The sequence below is a fragment of the Perissodus microlepis genome, chromosome 10, assembly GCF_051167445.1.
Source record: "Perissodus microlepis isolate ML-2025 ecotype Zambia chromosome 10, ASM5116744v1, whole genome shotgun sequence".
In the NCBI taxonomy this organism is placed as follows: domain Eukaryota; kingdom Metazoa; phylum Chordata; class Actinopteri; order Cichliformes; family Cichlidae; genus Perissodus; species Perissodus microlepis.
Genome location: NC_140470.1, coordinates 3238925 through 3260605, shown reverse-complemented (window position 1 = coordinate 3260605; position 21681 = coordinate 3238925). Strand labels below are relative to the sequence as shown.

General features: G+C 40.0%; 3 protein-coding genes across 6 annotated transcripts in view; 2 read left to right on the top strand and 1 right to left on the bottom strand.

Annotated features, from left to right (window-relative positions):
* Nucleotides 1-1753, bottom strand: part of gdpd5a (glycerophosphodiester phosphodiesterase domain containing 5a) — a 30502-nt gene extending 28749 nt beyond the window's left edge. For all 4 annotated transcript variants that reach the window (XM_084941494.1, XM_084941496.1, XM_084941495.1 and 1 more), the window contains exon 1: nucleotides 1464-1753. The gene's annotated coding sequence lies outside the window, so the exon portion shown is untranslated. The remainder of the gene's footprint in view (nucleotides 1-1463) is intronic.
* A 3491-nt stretch (nucleotides 1754-5244) lies between these two features.
* serpinh1a (serpin peptidase inhibitor, clade H (heat shock protein 47), member 1a) lies at nucleotides 5245-9485 on the top strand. The gene is made up of 5 exons (XM_084941507.1): nucleotides 5245-5443; nucleotides 6620-7243; nucleotides 7331-7429; nucleotides 8314-8546; nucleotides 8627-9485. Exons 2-5 carry the CDS (start codon nucleotides 6646-6648, stop codon nucleotides 8927-8929), a joined length of 1233 nt encoding a protein of 410 aa, XP_084797633.1. The 5' UTR covers nucleotides 5245-5443; nucleotides 6620-6645; the 3' UTR covers nucleotides 8930-9485.
* Nucleotides 9486-10772: 1287 nt separating this feature from the next.
* On the top strand, nucleotides 10773-19790 carry acer3 (alkaline ceramidase 3). The gene is made up of 11 exons (XM_084941492.1): nucleotides 10773-10918; nucleotides 12874-12984; nucleotides 13146-13198; nucleotides 13336-13388; nucleotides 13635-13716; nucleotides 13815-13850; nucleotides 16116-16174; nucleotides 16305-16406; nucleotides 16714-16818; nucleotides 16901-16946; nucleotides 17060-19790. The coding sequence occupies exons 1-11, from the start codon at nucleotides 10816-10818 to the stop codon at nucleotides 17111-17113; spliced, it is 804 nt and encodes a 267-aa protein (XP_084797618.1). The 5' UTR covers nucleotides 10773-10815; the 3' UTR covers nucleotides 17114-19790.
* Nucleotides 19791-21681: the final 1891 nt, after the last annotated feature.

Sequence of the window (21681 nt, the reverse complement as noted above, 5' to 3'; positions counted from 1 at the left end):
TTTGGGCGAATTTTCTCCCATGCACATTCCCTTCACCTGAGAGGACTTTACTCCTCTCAGCTTCTAGAAGTAGCTTGGTTACTTTCTGGAAGCCTGTGAGGCCACAGGTTGTCTGTTAAGTTGGACACATGCGCTCATTGAATAACAATACAATAATCCACTAAATCTCAATCCACCAACTGCCACAGAGCCTCTACCATATCTGCCTATTATTAGCCCTTTATCTCAGTCACTGTTTCCTTTTTTTAAGCTTCCATTCTTCACTCCTTCATGAAATTTATATATGCATTCATTAATAATACCCTAATCTTTCAGTGGGTTTTGCCCAAAATAGAATTTCCATTAGTGTCACATACTTGTTATGCACTCAAAAGAAGGAGGAGCGGGGCAAGGGCTAGAAACAAAGCCTCTCTGGTAACCAGTGAGCTTTCTATAAAGTCAGCTCTGATCATCAGGTGATCAGAAAAACTTGGAACATCTTTTAGAGTGAGCTCTAGTTCTCCTATCCAAGCAGCACCTGCTAGTCTCATGAGGCAGTCTTTAATTTGTTAAATGTGATTTAAATGTGACAAATAACGGAGGTAATGCTGCAGGATGGCCAGGATACACCGACAGATAAAAACTGATGGTCAGATATGTCTACCACTCACATTTGGAAGCACAAAGAGAAAGAAGCAGGTGCAATTAAAGTTTATGAAGTTTGATAGATGATGATGTTGTAACTTTAAAGCTTCACTTGGGAAAAATTAGCATAACAGTTTTGTAATTTACAGTCTCACAACATTTACTAAACCTGGTCCAATGGCTTTCAAGAATTCCATTCAATTCAGTTGTATGTATGTAGCCCCAAATCACAACAACAGTCGCCTCACATTCTAAAGTCGCCTTATATTGGAAGGTAAAGACAGTACAATATTTCATACCTAATTCAATGTCCGTTAGACATGAATCTCTTATTTTCACTGTTTATTAATCTGACGTTCAGATCATTTAATCATTTTGTCCATGAAAGTCTTTAAAAGGCTATAATTTGCCTGCCTGACATCTCCAAATACTCTTGCAGCAACTTCCAGTTCTATTAAAGTAATGTGCCATAACTGGGACGCTGGGATCAATTAATTATTCAGTTATCCAAATAGTTTGAAAGTATTTACCTGTGGACTTCTGGCTCTAGCCTGTCAATTCATTACAGTTTACTCGATTAATATCACGCACAGACTGTATGTTCATCTTTAGCTCCCTCATCTGCCATTAATCTGTTGTGCCTGTGTCGAAATTATACGAAATTAACATGAGCATGTATTGGAAAAATAGATTATTTGTGGGAGACAAACGGGACAGATCACTCAATTTAGTGTCACCAACTGATCACACAACAGAAACAAAGCGATGCAAGTGACAGTTCTGAGGAGCAGTCACTTGGCTTACACGTCAATAATCCCATAAAGCGCACAAACACTCACCTCGTCTTCACTACAGGCTGTTTTTCACTGACACTGCTGGAAAAGTCTCAGTCCCTCTGTTAGTTAGTCAGTATTTCCATGGATGCTGACATAACGCAGTCTCTTCGCAGTTTATGGATCCACACAAGACTTTCAGGTTACTTTGAGCGTCAGTCTGAGAGACGCAGCGGCATCAGTGTGTTTTATATCCGGACAAGAGAGCTAATGGGGAAAGGAGAGGTGAAAAACAACCCTTGTAATAAATGAAAGGCTTGCCTCTGCTTGGATACAGATGCACCTACATTAGCGTTCATAGCAGAGTGAATACTAACTGTAATCCCTGTGACACTCCGTGGGCGGAACTGTGGCCCACACTGCAAGAAACATCCTGTCTCCGCAGTTTTTACACCTGACCAATGCACGGCAGCACCTGTTGAAATGTGGGATATTTCTTGCAGTGGGGTAAGTTCTCTCTCTCTGTCGGGTAAGTGGACCTGAGCAGCACTTTCACTCTGAGTGGGCTTGGAGATCCCGGTCAGTGGATCCCAGTGAGAAATTTGCTGCACATTTTTGGGCAACTGATAGCCCAAAATGCTAATGCTAATAGCCAAATGTGCTGGATATAAAAATCCTCTTATCTGAACAACAATTAGGTCCATAATCTGTTGGACAAAGTTTTACAGTGTCTGTAGTTTTGCCTCTGTGCATCACTGCTGTGGATTTTAAATGAAACAATCAAGATGCGAATAAAGTTCAGGTTTTCGGTTTTAATTCAAGGGGGTTTACTGAAATAATACCTTATATGTAATATAAATATATAGTGTATGTCTTATATATAAAACACCTTATAAGAAATTTGGAATTTACATTTTACAAATGAAATAAATCTGAGATTTTTAAACCCACAGTAATGAATTTAATTTTTTATCTGAAAACCATCCAAATAGTCCTTCATTCCAAGCTGAGAAGGCTTCAGATTGAGTTTTCTTTTAATGCAGACTTTCCATAAATATGACAAGAAATACTTTGTAATGATGCAAAAATCAAACTATGTAAAAATATTCTCTTCAATAATTTCAGAGGACTTTAAGACTACAAGCTTTAGGATTATTGTTCACAATGTGTGGCTACAAATGTGCATCTTTACTTCTTCTCTGCACACAAAAAACAAAGCAAAATGTAACACATTAGAATTTGCTGAGGGCAGAGGGAGATGCAGAAGGGGACGACAAGGTATCTTGAATCAACCAAGATGCACACATTTGGTTACTGGGAGAGATCATTGGACAAAGAGGAAAAATGTGACAGGAATCATCTCACATTTCTCAGGGAGTTGAGGGACATTTGCACATTTTAAGTGTGGGTGGAGATCTCAGGAAAGGAGGCTCAAGATAAGAGCTCATAGTAAGAGAAATAACTTAATTAAACCTCTGCAGGGGAGGGTGCTGAGGTTGCCAAGGAGGGAAGCGTGGCATCAGGCTCATGGAAATGTCCACGTTTCCTGGAATTTACCAGAGAGCAGGGTCAGGGTCGGGCGGCCGCCAGATCTCAGGCTCAAAGGATGACATGCAGGTGCAGAAGTAGGGAGCCATAAGCATTCTTGTAATTGTACCATTTTTCCCCATCCCTGCTATTTTACCATTTGTAAAATTCCTGCTAAGACTGACTGTAAAACTAACTGATAAAATGAGTTATCAGCAAAAACTAGAAAGTAACACAACATTTGCATCTGCATTACATTTCTCACATCATTCAGTTCCTTTTAAAGCCTTTGTAAGGTTAAGTGTTCAGAAAAGGCTCTCAGCATAAAGAGATGCATGGAATGAAACACACCAGTGCTCCTCTCTCCACTCTCCTTTCAGACTGTTCAAACAATTGGAACGATTGTTGTAATATGAACATAATTATGTACACGGCCACAGAGGACTATGGCAGCAGTGCCTTACCTCAACACCTGGCAAAGCGGGAGAGGAGATGAGTAAAGTCTTGTAAGAGATCTGGCTATTCCAGGCCCAGCAGTCAGAGATTAACCCTTAGCTTTGGATAATTACATAAGATCCCTTTAATCCTTGGCAATTTAGCAGTGGCAATGAAGGTACCTCAGCTAGAACTTCTTTGCACATGAAATGCATGCTCAGGTGCAGCGTTTTTAACCAAATGTTGAGGACGACAAGAACTTTATTGGAATGTGAACAAATGCCATGAGAGGGATTTTGTAAAGCCTGATATTTGTGATGCTTAAAACACACACACACACGAACACACACGAACACACACAAAAGAAAACCTACTACACGTTTTTGTGTATAGAAATGAATTAACAAAACTGTGCTGAGTAAGTGGTTGTAGTGGCAGTGACAGCAGGAACGCTTAATAAGAGGATTTATTTTCATCTCCTATCTATAACTAGCTCTTTGTTGGCCTCTAGTGGCCATGGAAAGTACCAAGGAATGTCAATTTGAAATCTTTCTGCCGCCATTAGTCGTAACACATTCAATCCACAAGCGGAAGGTCACTGGTTTGATTCAAGCCAGAGACACAAATCCCCTTTAGGTTTGCATCAGTAAGAGCATCTGGTGTACAACTCTGCCAACTCTGAGTTTTGTCGTTATTATTATTATTACATTATTATTTCAACAGCTGTAACAAGAGAGTCTCTCAAACACGAGAAAGATACAGTTACTGTTATCCTGTCTTATTTTAATGGTAATAAAAATGATAGTTGTAAGGACTTTCTCAGCTTCTGTATTTAAAATAGCAATGTTTTAATGAGGGTGATCTACCTATTGATATGACCGCGTCTCTCTGCAAACCTTCAGGCCTTCAGTCCTACATTCAAATGTTAACATTCATATTGAAAAACGCTGCCAAGAAAGAACAGCGTGCTGTAAAAGCACAAGGAGAGTGTTATACCGGACGTGCTTCCACTGCTTCTGTAACTTCCTGCTGTCTGATCCACTTCTAAACAACAGAAGTGGGAGTGTGAGAGTGCACATGACACGAGGAAGAAGGAAGGATTCATGGGGGGGAAAGCTACTCAGACAGTATGGGGCCTAAATACTGTTTTGACTACTGACACAGCTATCAGAAAGAATCAGATATGGTATTTAGTGAAGCTTGTTCTGAAAATCAGACCATCTCTGCAGATTTAATCTGACGGTATTGTGTACAGAGTTCACCACTTACAGCAATACTAAAGTGCTAAAGCCTGCCAAACTACTTTCTGGACAGTCAGTCTTCTTATTGTGTAATATGTACCCTGAAGTTATATCTAGTTAATGTTGATTTTAGTTGCAGTTGTACTGCTTCAAAGAACTTCCTGTTGTATTCAGTGGTGTTCTCCACATTCCGCTTCCCAGTGGTCTGTGCGGCTTTCAAATCATGCAACAGAGGAGGAAACAACAGGATGAGGAAGAGAGAGAAAAAAGTTGAGGGGGGGGGGGGCAAATACTGAGATTATTATAAAGACAGTTAATTGCCACTATGGCAAAAATACCTGCGCTGGCAGGCATGTCGTTTTATCGTGAAGAAGAACAGTAATGAAGCTACCACATAAACAGGACTATATTTATGCATACTGGTTTCTTCAGCCAGACTCCTCTCTGTTACTGAAAGTACAACATATATTATGCAGATTTTGTTAATGATTGGGAGGTCTTATACAGTTAGTCATGGGGAGTAACTTTAGTAGAGGTCATGAGATGGTAAGTTGAGTATTTAAGTGTTAACTGTTTGATTACTCTCTGTGAAATAAAGTTTTAGGCTTTAGGACCTGGGAGGGTGAGGATTCTTCACCCACTCATCCACATGGGCGGGACTGGCCTGGAAATCTGATTCCAGGGCAGAGATTTTCATGCTCTGGGGCCTGGGAAATCGTCTCATACACTTCTGTCTTTGCCATCAGATACTTTCACTTAATACCGGTCAGGTCAGTGCTGGGGGGATCTTTTTGTAAGCAGCTTGACGATAAACCTGCCGAGTTATTCAAAGGACCCAATAAGGTAAGATGAATGTGCTCGCAGCACGGGAAGCATGGAGAGGGAGGGAGAGAGTAGAGGGCGTCCATCAACTGGTGGGAAATGTCCAGGCATGTGAAAAGAGGCCAAAAAGTCTGTCTATCTTTAACATGGTTAAAGATTCCTTTACAGCCATGTAGTTCCTCCAAGTAGTGCGAAAGCAAAGCAACTGTTTGCTGCACATAACTAGAACTGCATGACAGTCCAGACTTTCAGGGAGTTGGCTACACCTTTTGACCTGATTGAATCTGTAACAAGGGACGCCTCTCCTTCTTTTATCTACATGTTTTAAATGCCAGTGTCATTCATACTAAGTCACATGTCCAGAAAAATGAACTGCTTGTGACCTGCTCAATTAGACTGATGTAAACATCTCTGAACTACATCTCTAAGTGGTGATATGCATAAAGCCTGTCCTCCCTAAAGTACACGTTCGCTGTATGTACATGAACTGCTCTAAAACACGCGTCTTTAGCTGTAGGGGTGTGTCATGCGTCAGTGAGTGGCCACGTTTCCCTCACCACAAGTAACCAATGAGCATCAACCAGACTTAGTCCTCCATTAGAAAATGTTATGTATGTTAAGTTTTTTCCCACTCCCAAGTCATGAACAACTCAAATCTTGCAGACCAATGTTTTGGCTTAGACACAGTACACCCGGAAGCTGCCTACGTGGCTGTTATACAAGTCATTGCTTGAGGTTTGCACAGAGAGAGCTGTTTTAAATGGCATGGGCTAAACCAGCGGTCCCCAACCTTTTTTGCGCCACGGACCGGTTTATGCCCGACAATATTTTCACGGACTGGCCTTTAAGGTGTCGCGGATAAATACAACAAAATAAAACTAGTAGGCTACCGGTACCGAAAAAAGAAGATTTATTCATAACACACGTGAAAAGACCCAGGAAAACCGAGTTAACGATAAAAACGATGACAAAATAATGCTCAAAACCGATAAAAACCCTGAAAACTATACATTTCACACCTGAGCCTCAACTCTCGCGGCCCGGTACCAAAAGAGTCACGGACCGGTACCGGTCCGAGGCCCGGGGGTTGGGGACCGCTGGGCTAAACCACACTTACTAGCCTACCACAGCTTGCATCTTCTAAATCTCAAGAGTAAACCCTAAGTATGTACTGTTTGTCTTCATGTCTTCTCTTAGGTTTTGTCTTTTAGTAGCATTACACCATGTGGGCAACAAACCTCGTATCTCTCGTCCTTCTGACAACTGCAGCCTCGGCAGCAACCTCCACATCAAAAGACAAAGTGTTGAGTAACCATGCCACCATCCTGGCTGACAGCACTGCCAATTTGGCTTTCAGTGTCTACCAGAGCATGGTAAAAGACAAAAATGTAGAGAACATTATCATTTCCCCTGTCGTCGTGGCCTCCTCTCTGGGTCTTGTGGCTCTTGGGGGAAAGGCCTCCACTGCCTCTCAGGTAAAAACCATCCTGAATGTAGCTAAAGTTAAAGATGAGCATCTCCACCCCAGTTTGGCTGAGCTGCTCATAGAGTTGAGCGACCCAAAGACTCGCAACATCACCTGGAAGATTAGCAACCGCCTGTATGGACCCAGCTCTGTCACTTTTGTGGAAGACTTTGTCAAAAGCAGCAAAAAGCACTATAATTGTGAGCACTCAAAGATCAATTTCCGAGACAAGAAGAGTGCTGTGAACTCCATCAACGAATGGGCAGCCAAGTCTACTGATGGCAAACTGCCTGAGGTGACCAAGAATGTAGAAAAGACTGATGGGGCGATGATCATCAGTGCCATGTTTTTCAAATGTGAGTGGATAAGGCTGTGTATACATGTAGTATTCTATACTGTTCCCTAAAAGACACCTAAAATTAACTGAATGTTTTTTCTCTCAGGTCACTGGGATGAGCAGTTCCATCATAAGATGGTGGATAACCGTGGATTCATGGTGTCACCTAGCTACACTGTTTCAGTACAGATGATGCATCGCACAGGTAGCTGGAGACATTCCTATCAGCTTGTTCAGAAACACAGTTTGAGACTAGGAATGGTAGAACATTTTGGGAAAATCAAAAAGTTACTGCTCCAGAGGATCACAGGGCTTGAAAAAGTAGCACCCGCAAACCCATAAACAATATAACTCCACTCTTTACATGTGCATGTTTCACTAGTGAATGAGGGAGTGACTAGGGACTCATTGCCTTGAATAGAGACATCAAGTCTCTGCCACAAAACTTCCGGTAGAAGGATTTTTAGCTAGCATAGCTAAGCTAGCTTTCTGTTTAGTCTTTATGCCAAATTCAGCTAAAACATAAGTGCAGTGACCTATAAAATCAGTCTTTTTCGAAAAATGTGAAAGTATTTATAGGTACTACTATTACTGATACTACTACAACTTTAAGATCACTACACATGTTAATTAAACATAGATATTTATGAGTAAATCTGATATTTCTCACTATTGTTTACTGGGGAGATGAGTCCAAATAACTGCAATAATGTCTGGGGAGATATTATTATCATACTGTATCTGTAGATAGGAACTTGATTCACAATAAAAAAAAAAATGATCATAACTCGCTGAATTTTCAACTCACTAGTAAATGGTTTGAGTAGTTACAAATGCCAGGCACAGTAAGATTATTTCTTCCCATTTATACAGAAACAATTTCCAGTATATACTATCTAGGGAGTTTGTAAAAACTGTGGTTAACAGCTGTGCATTTACTAGTTCAATATCCAACATTATGCAAAACTAAATATGAGTAATAAATGTAACACTTTCTTTTTTTGAAAACTGTAACCAGCAGAAATTTTAAGAGACTCTCTAAAGTGCATGGACAGATTGATGATATTTGTAATTAATTTGTTTCATCAGGTCTCTTTGGCTTCTATGATGACAAAGACAATAAGTTATCTATCCTGAGCATGCCTCTATCTCATAAGAAGTCCACTGTGGTATTCATCATGCCCTACCATGTGGAACCTTTGGATAGACTGGAAAAGATGCTGACCAAGAAGCAGGTGGATAAATGGATTGGTTTGCTACAGGAGACAGCTATAGCTGTGTCTCTGCCCAAAGTCAGCATGGAAGTCAGTCATGATCTGCAGGTAAACAATTTAAGAGTTTGTGCCTTACCACATAACACTCTTTTACATTGTCACTATAAACATTTCATGTTACTCCTCAGAAACACCTCCAGGAGCTGGGCCTGACCGAGGCTGTGGACAAATCTAAAGCTGACTTTTCCAACATCTCTGGGAAGAAGGACCTCTACTTGTCAAGTGTGTTCCACGCCTCTGCTTTGGAATGGGACACTGATGGAAATGAAATTGATACCAGTATCTTTGGCACAGACAAGCTGAAAAACCCTAAACTGTTCTACGCTGACCACCCCTTTATTTTCCTAGTAAAGGACCAGAAAACAAGCTCCATCTTGTTCATTGGCAGGATGGTCCGACCAAAGGGTGAAAAGATGAGAGATGAACTGTAACCATGTGTGTAAGTTAGATGCTTGGCTGTTATCATGAGTGTAGATTTTATACTGCAGCATGTTGAGAAATGAAGAGTACATCTGATACTGTGTAAGAGCACTCTTTTATGTCACATGGCAACAACATTCCATAATACACAACTTAAACATTTGTCTTGTAATTACTGTACGAGGCGATGTGCACATCTTTGAATTTGGGACAGTTGTTAGTATTTCAGTGTGTGTGTTTGTTTGTATGTTGGCATGTCACATTATGGACTGAATACTTACATTAAGTATGACATATCAAAGTTTTTGTTAAAGCACACTTTGTTTTAATAAAGTAGCAGTAACATCAGAATTTGTGCACGAAAAAGGTTTCTGGTGTCATTAAGTCTTAAAAAATTATGTAAAATGTGCACATCCTACAAGCTTCCTTACCTTTTTGTGTCCACTTGTCTTTGTTTGGAGTCACCCTGAATGCAGTTCGATTTGTGCGCACATGGTTTAGCAATGCAAAATATGATTGAGCTGTTTTAAATGTCCGGTTTTTACAATAAAAGTATAAAAAAAAGAACTAGCAGGTTTTATCCTTATTTTAGGATGCTGCCCTTTACTTTGTAACCTAAATAACGTCTGGTTTGCTTGTCAAGAGTAGGAATTTGGCCTTAGGCGAGCAGAGTTTTAGTAGGATATAACAACTGGAAAATTCCATTGGAGGTGATCATATAGCCTTTTGGACAGCTCTACCTTCAAAGGGGACGAGACCTGGCCTCTGAATGCACAAACTTAGGATATTTAGACCTCAACTAAATATTTGACAAAATATTCTGGTATAAACACGTGGTTGCTGCAGCTGCTCCAGGACATGGTTATCGTCACATCAGCAATTTCCTAATAACAACTGCTCCAAAACATAAAATTAATGGATGATCCATCATTTGATTGGCTAGAAAACCGGTTAGGTAAGTAAGTAGGGCCTAAGAAAGCATGCAAGAATCAGTACTAAAGATAAACACTGTCATTGTCAACAGCACAGCACAGCTCAACACACCACCTACAGGCCATCTGTATTTATGACACATGCACAAGGAAAAATAACAATTAGACAAAAGAATTTCCTTTCTGTTGCAGTGTGTGCCTGCCATTTTTAATATAGTGAACACAGTTCTTTAACATTAATTGCACTGTAGCTTACTTAAAGTCAATGGTGAACGGGTGGTTAATTGCTCTGCCTTTCATATAGAAACAAACAGCTATGTAGAGATTTATATAACAGTGGAAGTATCAGTCCCCCCCACCCCGCCGATTGTTTTATCGTCACTATACACACTGTTTACATTGTGTTACTAATTTGTTAAGACTGTATCGTTCAGTGGTTCCTCTTTGCTTGAGCTGTGTGACACATTTCTGTCTAATTGTTGCTGACGTAGTAATAACGTCTTGATACTGTTTATTGTTGCTATGACTTAATATAGTCCACACTTCAATGCGTACGGGAAGAGAACAGCCCACCATGCCAACCCTAACCTTTTTTTTGGTAGTAGAATGGTGGAATTGTGTATATTTATGGAGTGAACCAGCAATAGCATTTTGCCATTGCAATATTTTTTAGGTTACAAGTTTAAAAAGTACTATGATGTTTACATATTTACAAAGAAAATATATAAAATATATACGAAATGTGCACTTATACGTTACATGAAACCTTTGTTTTTAATACCTTCAGGGTGTGCTTTCACTTTTGTGTATTTGTAGTGTGTATTTTCGTGTGTTTTTTTAACAGCAGCTCAACTGGCTCTCGCTATCGCCCTCTCCATCGCGCGTGGAGGAGGGCTCGCGGAGCGCTCGTGCACTATGATGGGACTACAAATCCGTTAGCGCCTACAGCCTCCTCCTCTTTCATCATGGCTCCCTCGATAGACAGGCAAGGATACTGGGGGCGGCCGACCTCAACACTGGACTGGTGTGAGGAAAATTATGTCGTGTCCTTTTACATCGCGGAATTCTGTAAGTAAAAATCTGCCCGCACCATCATTTACTCTAAAAACGGTGAATTTGGGGGTTCGTTTAATGAGGCTTTAGACTGGGAGAGTCGTAGTACTTCGCCCCTCTAAGGTAAACATAGGAAGAACTGGTGTAACTGTAATTTAGTGCATATCTATTATTGTGTTATCTCGTCTAATAACACGATTTTCTCCGTGTAGTGTAAACGTTAATCTGTACGGCGTTTGCTCTACCGGAGCTGTAAGTAAATGAGGAAATATATACCTTGTTTACAGCGGATATATTGTCAACCTGTTCTGTGCATCGTAACGCTAGCCAGCACTCGCTACACGTATCGAACAACCTTTAAACCTGTATGCAAAGCAGCTCAGCACAAACGGCTCACTTCATATTATTTCACGTTGCCAGCCATTTGTGTTACAAGTCCGCTGTTGAACGTGTTCTTCCTGTAAGACAGTGCGTTAGTCAGTCACGGACACCACTGGAAACTTGATAAAACATTCCCTTCACATTATCAGGGCGCCTCTCTGCCTTGTTCACCGATAAAAAAACCTGTTCCTCTGGAACAGTAATCTTAGATTAAACCGCTGTTTCCATCAGTCTTATCAAAAAGCTGTTGTATCAGCAGAAATGACAGGACAAAGGCTTGAACCTTCATTAAGGAGACAGTAAAACTCTTCGAAATAATTTACTCTAGACAAACAAAAGCGAACAGAAGAATGACCCATTCCTGTGCAGCAAACACAAATGTTTACCCAGCCTATTAATAGTTCATGGCTACAGTTTGTAACATAAAGTGATACAAATGACTGTCGTCATGTGTGACACAGTGCAAAATCCATGTGTCCAGCAAGTTCATTGTAATACATTGTATAACTGTTACAGTACTTTTCCTTTGAAGGGAAAAGGTTCACTTGCTGTTGTCAGCAGTGTTCAGAGTTACTGTATGGTGCAACAGTTGATTCAAAGTTGGCTCAAAGTGAACTTAAGCCTTGCAGTTTGGACTCCTTTGTCATCTGTCCTCTTCTGTCTGACACACATCTGCCTAGCTGCAGGTTTTCTGCTATAGTTTCGTGTGTCCTTTATAGTAGACTGCACTTCTGGTATGGGTAGTTTTTATCAGTAACTAAAATCTGCATATTTTGGTGGCTTTAATCAGAAATCTGCAGATAAAGGCATGCTGGTTTCTGGAGATCCTAGTAAGTTAGTTTTCAAACAATGCAATGTCCTGTTAAGTCTGATTGTTTTCCACGCCTCAGTGCATACATAGCCACACCCAGAAAGTGCAAGGTTGTGTTCAGAGTTGAGCTCTGTTTTGTCAGGTTCCCTGTGGACTAGATGATGTGCAAGCAGTGCTCCATGCACACGTTAATGACCTATGGGGGGAGGGAGGTTCTCTGACTGAACAGTGACACCGGTTCAGTCAGAGGACACATTTGTATATCAAGCATAGTTTTGCTCGGCGTAATTGGTTGAATCATTTGAATCAGAACTGACCACTACAACCCTACTACAGGTCGCCCTCATCTGGATTAGGATCTAATATATGGATTAGGATCTAAAACACAAGATTGTAACATGCTGTGTGAAAAATGTGATTTCAGGATTGAGTGTATAGGTGTCATATTAATTTGTCAGTAAAGGGGTCAGGTAGTTTCAGTTTTGACTAGCTAAGAAGCAAAAATCCAGATCAGTCTAAATTCAAACTATTTGCATATTTGTACAGTTTAAATAAACGAATCCTAGTGCTAATGCTGCTATATCATATAATAGTCGTATAATAGAGATTTTATAGCTGTGCACCCTTTGGATTTTACGCTGCAACCCTGGTAATGCGATACCATGCATAACACTCGTTGCGGCCATGTCACGTTTTCTCTGAGCTTTTCAGAGATGTGCAGTTATCTTAAAGGTCATGTCATCCGACTTTCATTTATCTATGCTGTCTTTGCTGACAGGGAACACTGTCAGCAACCTGATCATGATTCTCCCTCCCATTTACGGGGCCATCCAGACATTCCGTGACGGCCTCGAGTCCCGCTACATCTGCTCTTTTCTCGGACTGGCAGGTTGGTGCGCTGGCTCTGCATTAATGCTGTGATTGTTGCGAGAACGTGCTTGTGACAGTTATTGAGAGCAGTGGCTCAGTATTTACAGCAAACGCCTCCGGCCGAATGTCCTAACTTTGAATTTTTGTGTCTTGTGTGTACTCTTCCCCCCCCCACCCAAGCTGTTGGTGTTGGTTCCTGGTGCTTCCACATGACGCTGCTGTATGAGATGCAGGTGGGCTGCAAATCTGAACATGTCAGCAAAAGCGGGCATAAACTGAACTCATGAGCATTTGCTACTTGACCAAATGCTTGCTTGCACAGTGATGTAGTAATGCGTGTTTCTTTTCTTTTCTGTCTCGTCATTTGCAGTTACTGGATGAGTTGCCTATGATTTACAGTACCTGCGTTTTTGTCTACTGTATGTAAGTGCCTTCGTCTTTTTGGATCAATTGTTGCAGCGCTCACCTGAGAACAAATCCAGTATCACTGTAAAATGAACCAGTGAATCCTTTACTGATGACTTGATGCCTTAAAAAAAACCAGCCTGTTTTTGAAGATTTGTTTCTAGATTTCACTTTCATTTTAGCTCAGCTTATATTTGCCCTTTGCCCTTTGGTTCTCTTCTTATCAAGCTCAATATAAAAGATAAATATTAATTTGTTTTTCAGATATGAGTGTTTCAAGCAGGAGAAGGGTGTCAGTTTATTTCCTATTGCAATATTATTTATCTTCAGTGTCTCAGTCACTGTGGTGAGTATACATGTTTTCATTACCAGTTTACTCTGAAACTGAACTCAGGAAGAAAGCATTAACGATCGTCCTGTCCCTGTTGACTGTTACTTGTGTAGGTATATTTGCAGTGGAAGGAGCCAGTGTTTCACCAGGTAAGGGAGTGTTTTGCATTATGTTCACCTGACTCATGTTGCTCATTGTTTGCAATTAGGGTGCCTTAGGTCTTCTTTGGCTTGTGTAAACACTGAGCTTGCCAATGCGGCATGCGGCATGCAACTCAGCTTGGTGCATTGTGGGTGTTAAATGTATGGCAGCATTTCACACCAAAGCAGAGGAATTTCAAGTGTACCATTAAGAAAAATGATCCAGAGCCCTGAAACAGAACCAAACCTTTAACTGTGGCATTAAACACGTCAAACACTTGTTGCCAGGAAGGAGATAAATCTAATACGCCTAACCCTAAAAACCATTAAAGATAAGCATAGCCAATTATGTAGGGCTTCTGTTAGTGTTTGTCTGTACCTGTTATAGTCTCAGGTAATGTGCTGTATTACAGCAATAAGGACAATGTGACAAAGTGGCCTTTGTTTAGTCCTTGGAGCTGTATTTGTTTACTAATCACACTGGTCTGTAGTGGTTGTGATAACACTCCCTCTGTTCTAGCATGGTGAGCCAACACATCCATAAACATACACAGAAACATGATGTCAGTTTAGTTAACAGTTGTGTGCTGCTCAGCTGAAGAATGTTTGCTTTAATTTTAAATCTTACTCAAAAATTTGACAGTGATATACTATTACTACAACTACCGCTATTGCTAGTAATAGTAATAATAATAAATGGTAATTAACCCAGGCCTGCTACTGGCCCAGTTCCACTGGCAGCCATACACAGCCTCCACCAAATGTAACAGATGATGTAGTATGCTGTGGACCATGAGCTTTTCCTATCTGTCTGGTTTATTTAGTATTTCCAGCCTGATGCTGGCCTCTTTCACTTGCATCAGCATTTCTTTTGACCTCATATTAACCATTCCAGTGAAAACACTTGAACACTTTAAATCAACTAAATTCTTATATCTTTACCTGATACAGCTTGCTAGCCAGTTGTCAATATATTTTTGAGCCTTAGAGTTAAAGTTAAATGTTTGCACTTGAATCACATTAGGCTGTTTTGTTTTTAAATTCCACTGTGGAGGGTATACGGAGCTCTGTATAACCTCCAACTAGAAAAAATAGAATTAGAATTGTCCAAATACTTATAGACCTAGCTGTATATACTGGTTCCTTTCTTTACTTATATTCTAATTTACTACAATATTGTTCCTTTTTATCTGTTGTTAAAAAAGAGCCAAGTCAATAATGCTACAGGTCAAACACAACACAGTCTAACAGGGATGAGTGAGTCCTGAATTATGGGCCTCAATTACCTGTTAGTTACAGTTCTGTCTAAAAGTCTTGAGCCACCCTTAATTTCTTTATATTTTGCTTTCAAGGAACCAGATGTATAACTTTTTGAACTGTTCTTCAGTAATAGTTCTCCAGGCTTTGTGAAGGTCTTTCGAAGTTTAACTTTGTCACCGACTTGTTGTCCCTGACCATTTTCAGGGAAATGTTTCTTTATCAGCTTAACAAAAAATGACCTATGATCATTCAAGTATAAAAAGACACCTGACACCTAAAGAACCTGTTTTAAATTGTATCTTTAGGCACTGTGTTACTAGCAGACTGTTGGAAACACAGAAGTTGTTCCCATTTGTTTTTCAGTTAAATTAATGAAAAATGCTAAAATTACCTTTTTATGATTGGGTTCGTGACACATTTACAGACTTCTGTTTCCGACAGGCTTTTTCTGCCTTCTGGTGAGCAGCTGTTGCTCAGAGTTAGAGCGGAGGGTCGATCCCTGCACAAAGCTAGTGCAGCGTTAGACCTTTTAATAAATGTGTCCATGCTTTTCACAGCTCAGCTAAAGCCAACATGAAACAGAACTTGAATATGATTATTGGGCTTGGCTACATTTAGTATTAGAAATCTTTCTGGCTGCATGTTCTTTTTCGATTATAAGGAACTTCTCAGATATGCCGCTTCCTGAGCAGAAATAAAACTGCTGACAATTCTGATTAGAAAGCTCAAATGATTTATATCACAGAAGGTTAGCAGTTGGCTACAATGTGCATGAAACACCAGAAAACAAAAATGTTAGATGAAAGGAGATTTTACATGACCAACATCATATGCTAATAAGCTGTGTTATTATTTGTTGTGCACAAGCTCGGGCTGTTTCCATCGGAGGAATTTCCTGTCAGTTGAACTCTGCTGACTCAGTGGAAATGTATAATTACTGAAAGATTGTATCTGTATCTATGTCATGCATGATCCAACTCTGTTTCAAACCCAAACACCTGCCCTTGTTTCCAGGTCATGTATGGTGCTCTAGTAGCTTGCCTAGTATTGCGTTCTATCTTCATTGTTACATGGTAAGTTTGCCACAAAGCCCATTAAATAAGAAACATTAACATATCAAAAGACGTGGTATTCATTAATATTCAGTAAGGCAACAACATGCTGAAGGGTGTTTTTTGTTGTTGTTGTTTGATTTTCTTTCAGGGTGTACCCATGGCACAAGCCACTGTTCTACACCTCTTTAGCTATCTTTTTGTTGGGTTTCCTTCTTTGGAACATCGACAATATCTTCTGTGACTCTTTAAGGTGAGTAGTGGAAGTTAAGGTTAATTGTGAAATTCTGAGAACCAAGTTAATTATTCTCCACTTAACAGTTGCAATGGTAAAAGTGTTCACTTCAAAGTCATAAACTGTAACTCCAATGTTACTGCAATCAAACCAGCCGACACTGTTCCTCTAAAAAAAAAATGCATGTTTAGGTTTAAATGTCCATGCATGTGTTAAATCACGATCTTTGGGTCAATTTATTATCATTTTTTGTTGTAGTTGATAAAAATGTTTCACTTTGTTAATGTCTCGAGTTGTTGGGTAAACACTTACGTTTGAATCCCAGAGCCAGTAGACAAACACTGCCCCCTGGTGTTGGAGTGGTAACACAGTTCCATGCGTGGTGGCACATATTTACAGGTCTGGGGTCTTACCTACACATACTTTTCAGGTAAGCTTCAGTCACAGGAGATTACAGCTGCAGTGAGGTTTATTGTCCACATGCATTCAAATCAATTGTTCTTGTTTTTTAGCTTGCAGATCAGATCAACCTACCTCAAGTACAGGCCAAAAGTAAAGGTACACCCAACTCTTTGTCTGCAGGATATTGTGTATGTTATGTAGTGTCACGTGTTTGGTTGAATATTTGTTATCTCACTGGTGACCTGTGGCTGTATCTTAACATTGTACAGTTTCTATGTGGAGTGTGGCCCACATTGCACATTGAACCACAGAGGACAAGCTGAATGAAGGAAAGGGGACCAACCGAAGGATTGTGACTGCCAAAGGCAGACATCCTCGGCACCGGGACCTGCCAATGTCACCCTGCAGCTGCTGGGGAGACCCAGCCAGGGGGAGGGTGGGCCCCAAGACACCACCCCAGGGACCCTTCAGCTCTGCGCTGTGGGGATTAAGTACAATATAGCACTGAGATCAGTTCTAAGAAATTATTATTTTTTAATCACCATAATTTATTAGACTAGTTTTTCTGTAATTTTATTGGAGTGTAGTATTTTATTTGGTTATTAATTTTGGATGCAATGAAGTGATCTGTTGAAGTGACTAATGCTGAAAGGGTTTTGGACTTTAGCTTGGGTAGGGTTTGGGAATGGGGAAATGAGTGTCATTAATGCAAAAGTCACATGACATTGCCTTTGTATGTTCAGTCCTGTGAATGTTTAAATCCCCTTCAAATGCATCCCTGTTAGTAGCAAGTATAGATCAGAGTACTTTGCTTATCGGTAGCTGAGAGAACACTACTTACAGCACATCCTGTCCCTAATGTAGTTTCGGGATATGCTTACTACAAATGGAGTAAATGCCAGCTAGAAATCTGATGCGGTGTAGCTCAGATGTCTCGACTCGTCATAGTTGCTCACTCATTCCCTTTTTTTTTTTTTTGTTAGTATTCTAACGTTTTAAGTTACACTGGGAATCAAAACACACGTGTGATGTGTGAGGTATTTTAATAGTTCAGTGCTCATACAAAACAAAAAAATTATTGACAAAGTTAAGATTTTTCCTGGTGCATGGCGCAAGACAAATCACTTTCTACATCTCCAGTTTCTCTGAACAGACAGAAAGCTTCCTCTTCCTGCTAAAGCGATACTCTGAACTAATTTGTGCTTTATGAAGAACTACAGCCACCACGGGGGTAGGTGTAGTGGAACCATAATGAGACTACCTCAGGGTTGTTATACAGTACAGGACAGTCATACTTGAAACATTGATAGTGAAACTAGTTAAAAGTCTGTCAGTAGAACTTTAGTTGTTGAAAGTGAATCAAAGGACCAAGTGAATGACTGGAACATGTCTGAGTTGTTACATCTTTATGAGCTGCGGTGAATGAAGAACTGGACTTGTCCACTTCTGGCTTGCTAAATATCTCCTTCTGCATTAGCTATCCGGTCTTTAAGTCTGAGTCATTAGCCGTGCCTGGGCCCAAACTCCACTGCACTGATTACTAGCGACACAGCTATGTTAGCATAACATAAACAGTGAAGCTGGAGGATAAATTAACTTTTTTCCACTCAATAAAAGTTAACGTGAGGGTTCCCAATGGTTAGGGACAAATGCAATCTTTTGGCAGGATGCTCTAAGCCAGGGGTGGGCAACTTCAGGCCTCGAGGGCCGGTGTCCCTGCAGGTTTTAGATGTGTCCTTGAACCAATGTACAGGGCCTGGAATTGCCTACCCCTGCTCTAAGCAGACTGAACTTCAGTCAGGAGAACAACTGAGATAATCCATCCACAATACGAGGTTAGTCATTAATATACTGCTGCATAGGCTGGGCTGTAGTTACATCGTAAGGTTTTAAAAACTGAGCTTTAAAATGATTAGATTGATTAATGATTAGATTAGAGAGAGGCTGACAATGATCACTGACTATTTTTAGGAGCTTGTTGCGATTAAATAGAACAAGATACAAAGCATTAAAACATGTAAAAAACACAAAAGCCTTATTAAACGCAGAGTAGTTTGGGCCCGGAAGCAGGATTCATCACGCCATCACTTAAAGACCGGATAATCCCCTCAATGTTCATTGATCATTATGTTAAAGAACAGTAATATGGCTAAGTGTCCAAAGTCCCGTCTTTTAACTTATAGCCAAACAATACATTTTATTTAAAAAACAACAACATGACTTTATAATGACGAGGCAAATTGTGCAAATACACATCTACAGATGCCTTGTGATACAGTTTCTCATGCAACCACTAGGTGGCTGTAAATTTCCAGCATATTTCAGACATTGCCAAGCTTGTCATTAAGTGTATGAAGAACTACCTATCTGCTCTAGATCTGGCTGTTAGGATCAATGCTTACATTTGTGTGGTGAAATGAAGGGCTTTTTTCTTTCCAATGTTTTTGTTTGGTTACTGTGAAACCATAGAGATGTATGTAAAACTGGAAGATGCACAACGCTACAGTAGTGAGAGATTCTTTGGCATTTTCTGTGGCCTCAACTGCTGTGCACTGGATCTTGAGACAACATGTAGTATATTCAAATTTTTTGTTGTTGTTGTCATAATTAAACGCTGTGTCACCAACTCATGCTTGGGTCTAATAAGTACACAGACCCAGTCTTAGAAAAACATTCGCAAGCACAATGTACAAAAGAAAAGTATTACCGTTGTCCACATGCGTGTTTGGAAACATCACTGTATGATATAGCTTGAAAACGTTGCTCATCAGTATGGGTGATCAGGTGTCAAAGAAGGTGCCTTATCGTTTTCCTAGCAGTGTAATCCGAGTTGCCTTGATGTTTGTGATAAACCATTCAGTTTGTGTTCTGCAGTGTGCCCTTCCCCTGATTATTTGCAGTGAAGAAGAGCAAATTCTGCCATGGTTTTTGTTGTACTTTGATCACGTGCCAGTCTTTTACGGTGTCATGTATTGTCAAATAAAAGAAATGTCAAACTTCCATCACCATATACCATGTGGATCGTGAGTATTGTGTGTTATTGGCATGTTGTTAGTGAGTCGGTTGGAGTCATTCAACCCTAGAGTAAAGCAGTAATTTACTGTGACGCATATACACTGGAAAATGTGGTAAATACATCCTCAGGTGAAGAATGCACAGCATATTAAACACTGTCATCAGGACAAAACACAATATGGAAGTACACCCCATTATTCAGTAGCTTGCACAACCACCTTTTGCAGCATTAACATGTTTCAGTGAGGCTGAGTTTTGGACTTTGTCATTGCTACATTTTGTTTTTTTTGTGTTTTGGCTAAACTTCGCTTGTCACTGTTTGACAACCTTTTTTGATTCTAGAATACTTTGTTATATAGCAGAGATCATGGTGGACTAAAAGACTGCAAGGTGCCCAAATCATGCCCACCCCATGTTTTTCTGTGCTATGTGGTCAGACATCCGATGTTACTTTGCAAACCGAGGCTGTGCCATGCTGTTCTTTTTTTGGGAGAAAAGAGGCTTTCTGCTGGCAACCTTTTCAAACAAGTTATTTTTGATCAGTCTTAGTGTAACGTTCTAAACTTTAACATGTCGCTCATGGATTTTTTGACATTCACTTTCACTTTGTCTGACTTTGGGATAATTATTTTTCTGTAAAATGAAAGACTTAAAATAAAAAACAATTTCCAAAAAAATGTTTGGAAATGACCGTTTCCAGATTAATGAGCACTGAGGGGTTTGTTCTCTAAGATCATCACTGGTGTCTTTCCTGCTTGGCATTGTGGTAACACACAGCTGAATGCTTCAGACCAGCAAACTGCCAAAACGTCTGCTTTTGTAATGCTTGTGATGAGAACCACCTGGCTGCCAGTTACCCCATGGAAACAATAAAGGTGAAGTTAGTTTTTTACACACTGTTTCTGCATTTTGGCTTATTTTTTGTTAAATAATAACCGCATAGTGTAATAGGTCATGTGTTGTTGTACATCTGGAGTTGCACTGAGCTAATGTTAATACTTGGAAAGGACCTGATTATTTTTCTCAAATCATTTTTTGATATGTAAAACATGGCATATAAAAAATGGAACCTCATAAAATAAAAGACATGTAATAGCTGACACAGCATGACCAAATGTTGACAGCCCAAACTATGCAGAAGCTGAGAAACCTTTCAGTACATTGAGGAAGAATGTTTGTTATTGTACCTCTGTGTAAGGCATAATAGTAAAAGAAGGCTTGGTCTGGGTTAAAGAAGGTGACAAATCTCAAAATGTGTCACCACTTTTCTGCGCTGATTGAGGTCACTGATTTGCTCCATTAGTCAACAAGTCCTTTGTTAGTCACTTGAGCCTGTTTCAGTGAAGTGCCAACAGGTTCCAGAAATCTAATAAAGGTGTGTGTCTGTGTTTGTATGTGGCAGAGCATGCGCCAAAAAAAGCAGTTCAGCCACATGTCATAAAAATTTGGCATAGTTATAGTAATATTAATGTAAAACGGCATCTCTGAATAAAGTGTCTGAACTTAGTGTAAAGCTGGTTTCACCTTTTCTTTACTGCTCTGTACGCGCTAAGTGCTTGATCAGTAACACACAGCCCAAATGTGTCCATAAAAAACAAACAGCAACAACAACAAAAACAAAACAGATACTTGTCTTTCTTCTCAGCGTAGTTTACACGGAGGAATTTGACTTTCAGTATCAACCAATCAATCAATCTTTGATTGCTATAGCACATTTAAAAAGGACAGTGTCCATCAAATTGCTTCACACAAGGTAGCAAAGCAGATTACACCAAAGGCAACAAGAACAGTTAAAAACATTTAAAAACAGTTATAGTTACAGTTACACAGCACATCTGCAGACCAGGTGGAAGTCCAAACTAATTTGCTTCAAAAG

Bases quoted from the DNA above. Each gene is read 5' to 3' on its own strand.
- acer3 (XM_084941492.1), top strand. From the start codon at position 10,816: ATGGCTCCCTCGATAGACAGGCAAGGATACTGGGGGCGGCCGACCTCA. The intron at 10,919-12,873 runs GTAAGTAAAAAT...CTTTGCTGACAG, and splicing joins CTTTTACATCGCGGAATTCT to GGAACACTGTCAGCAACCTG. The intron at 13,717-13,814 runs GTGAGTATACAT...TTACTTGTGTAG, and splicing joins TCAGTGTCTCAGTCACTGTG to GTATATTTGCAGTGGAAGGA.
- serpinh1a (XM_084941507.1), top strand. From the start codon at position 6,646: ATGTGGGCAACAAACCTCGTATCTCTCGTCCTTCTGACAACTGCAGCC. The intron at 7,430-8,313 runs GTAGCTGGAGAC...TTGTTTCATCAG, and splicing joins ACAGATGATGCATCGCACAG to GTCTCTTTGGCTTCTATGAT. The intron at 8,547-8,626 runs GTAAACAATTTA...GTTACTCCTCAG, and splicing joins AAGTCAGTCATGATCTGCAG to AAACACCTCCAGGAGCTGGG.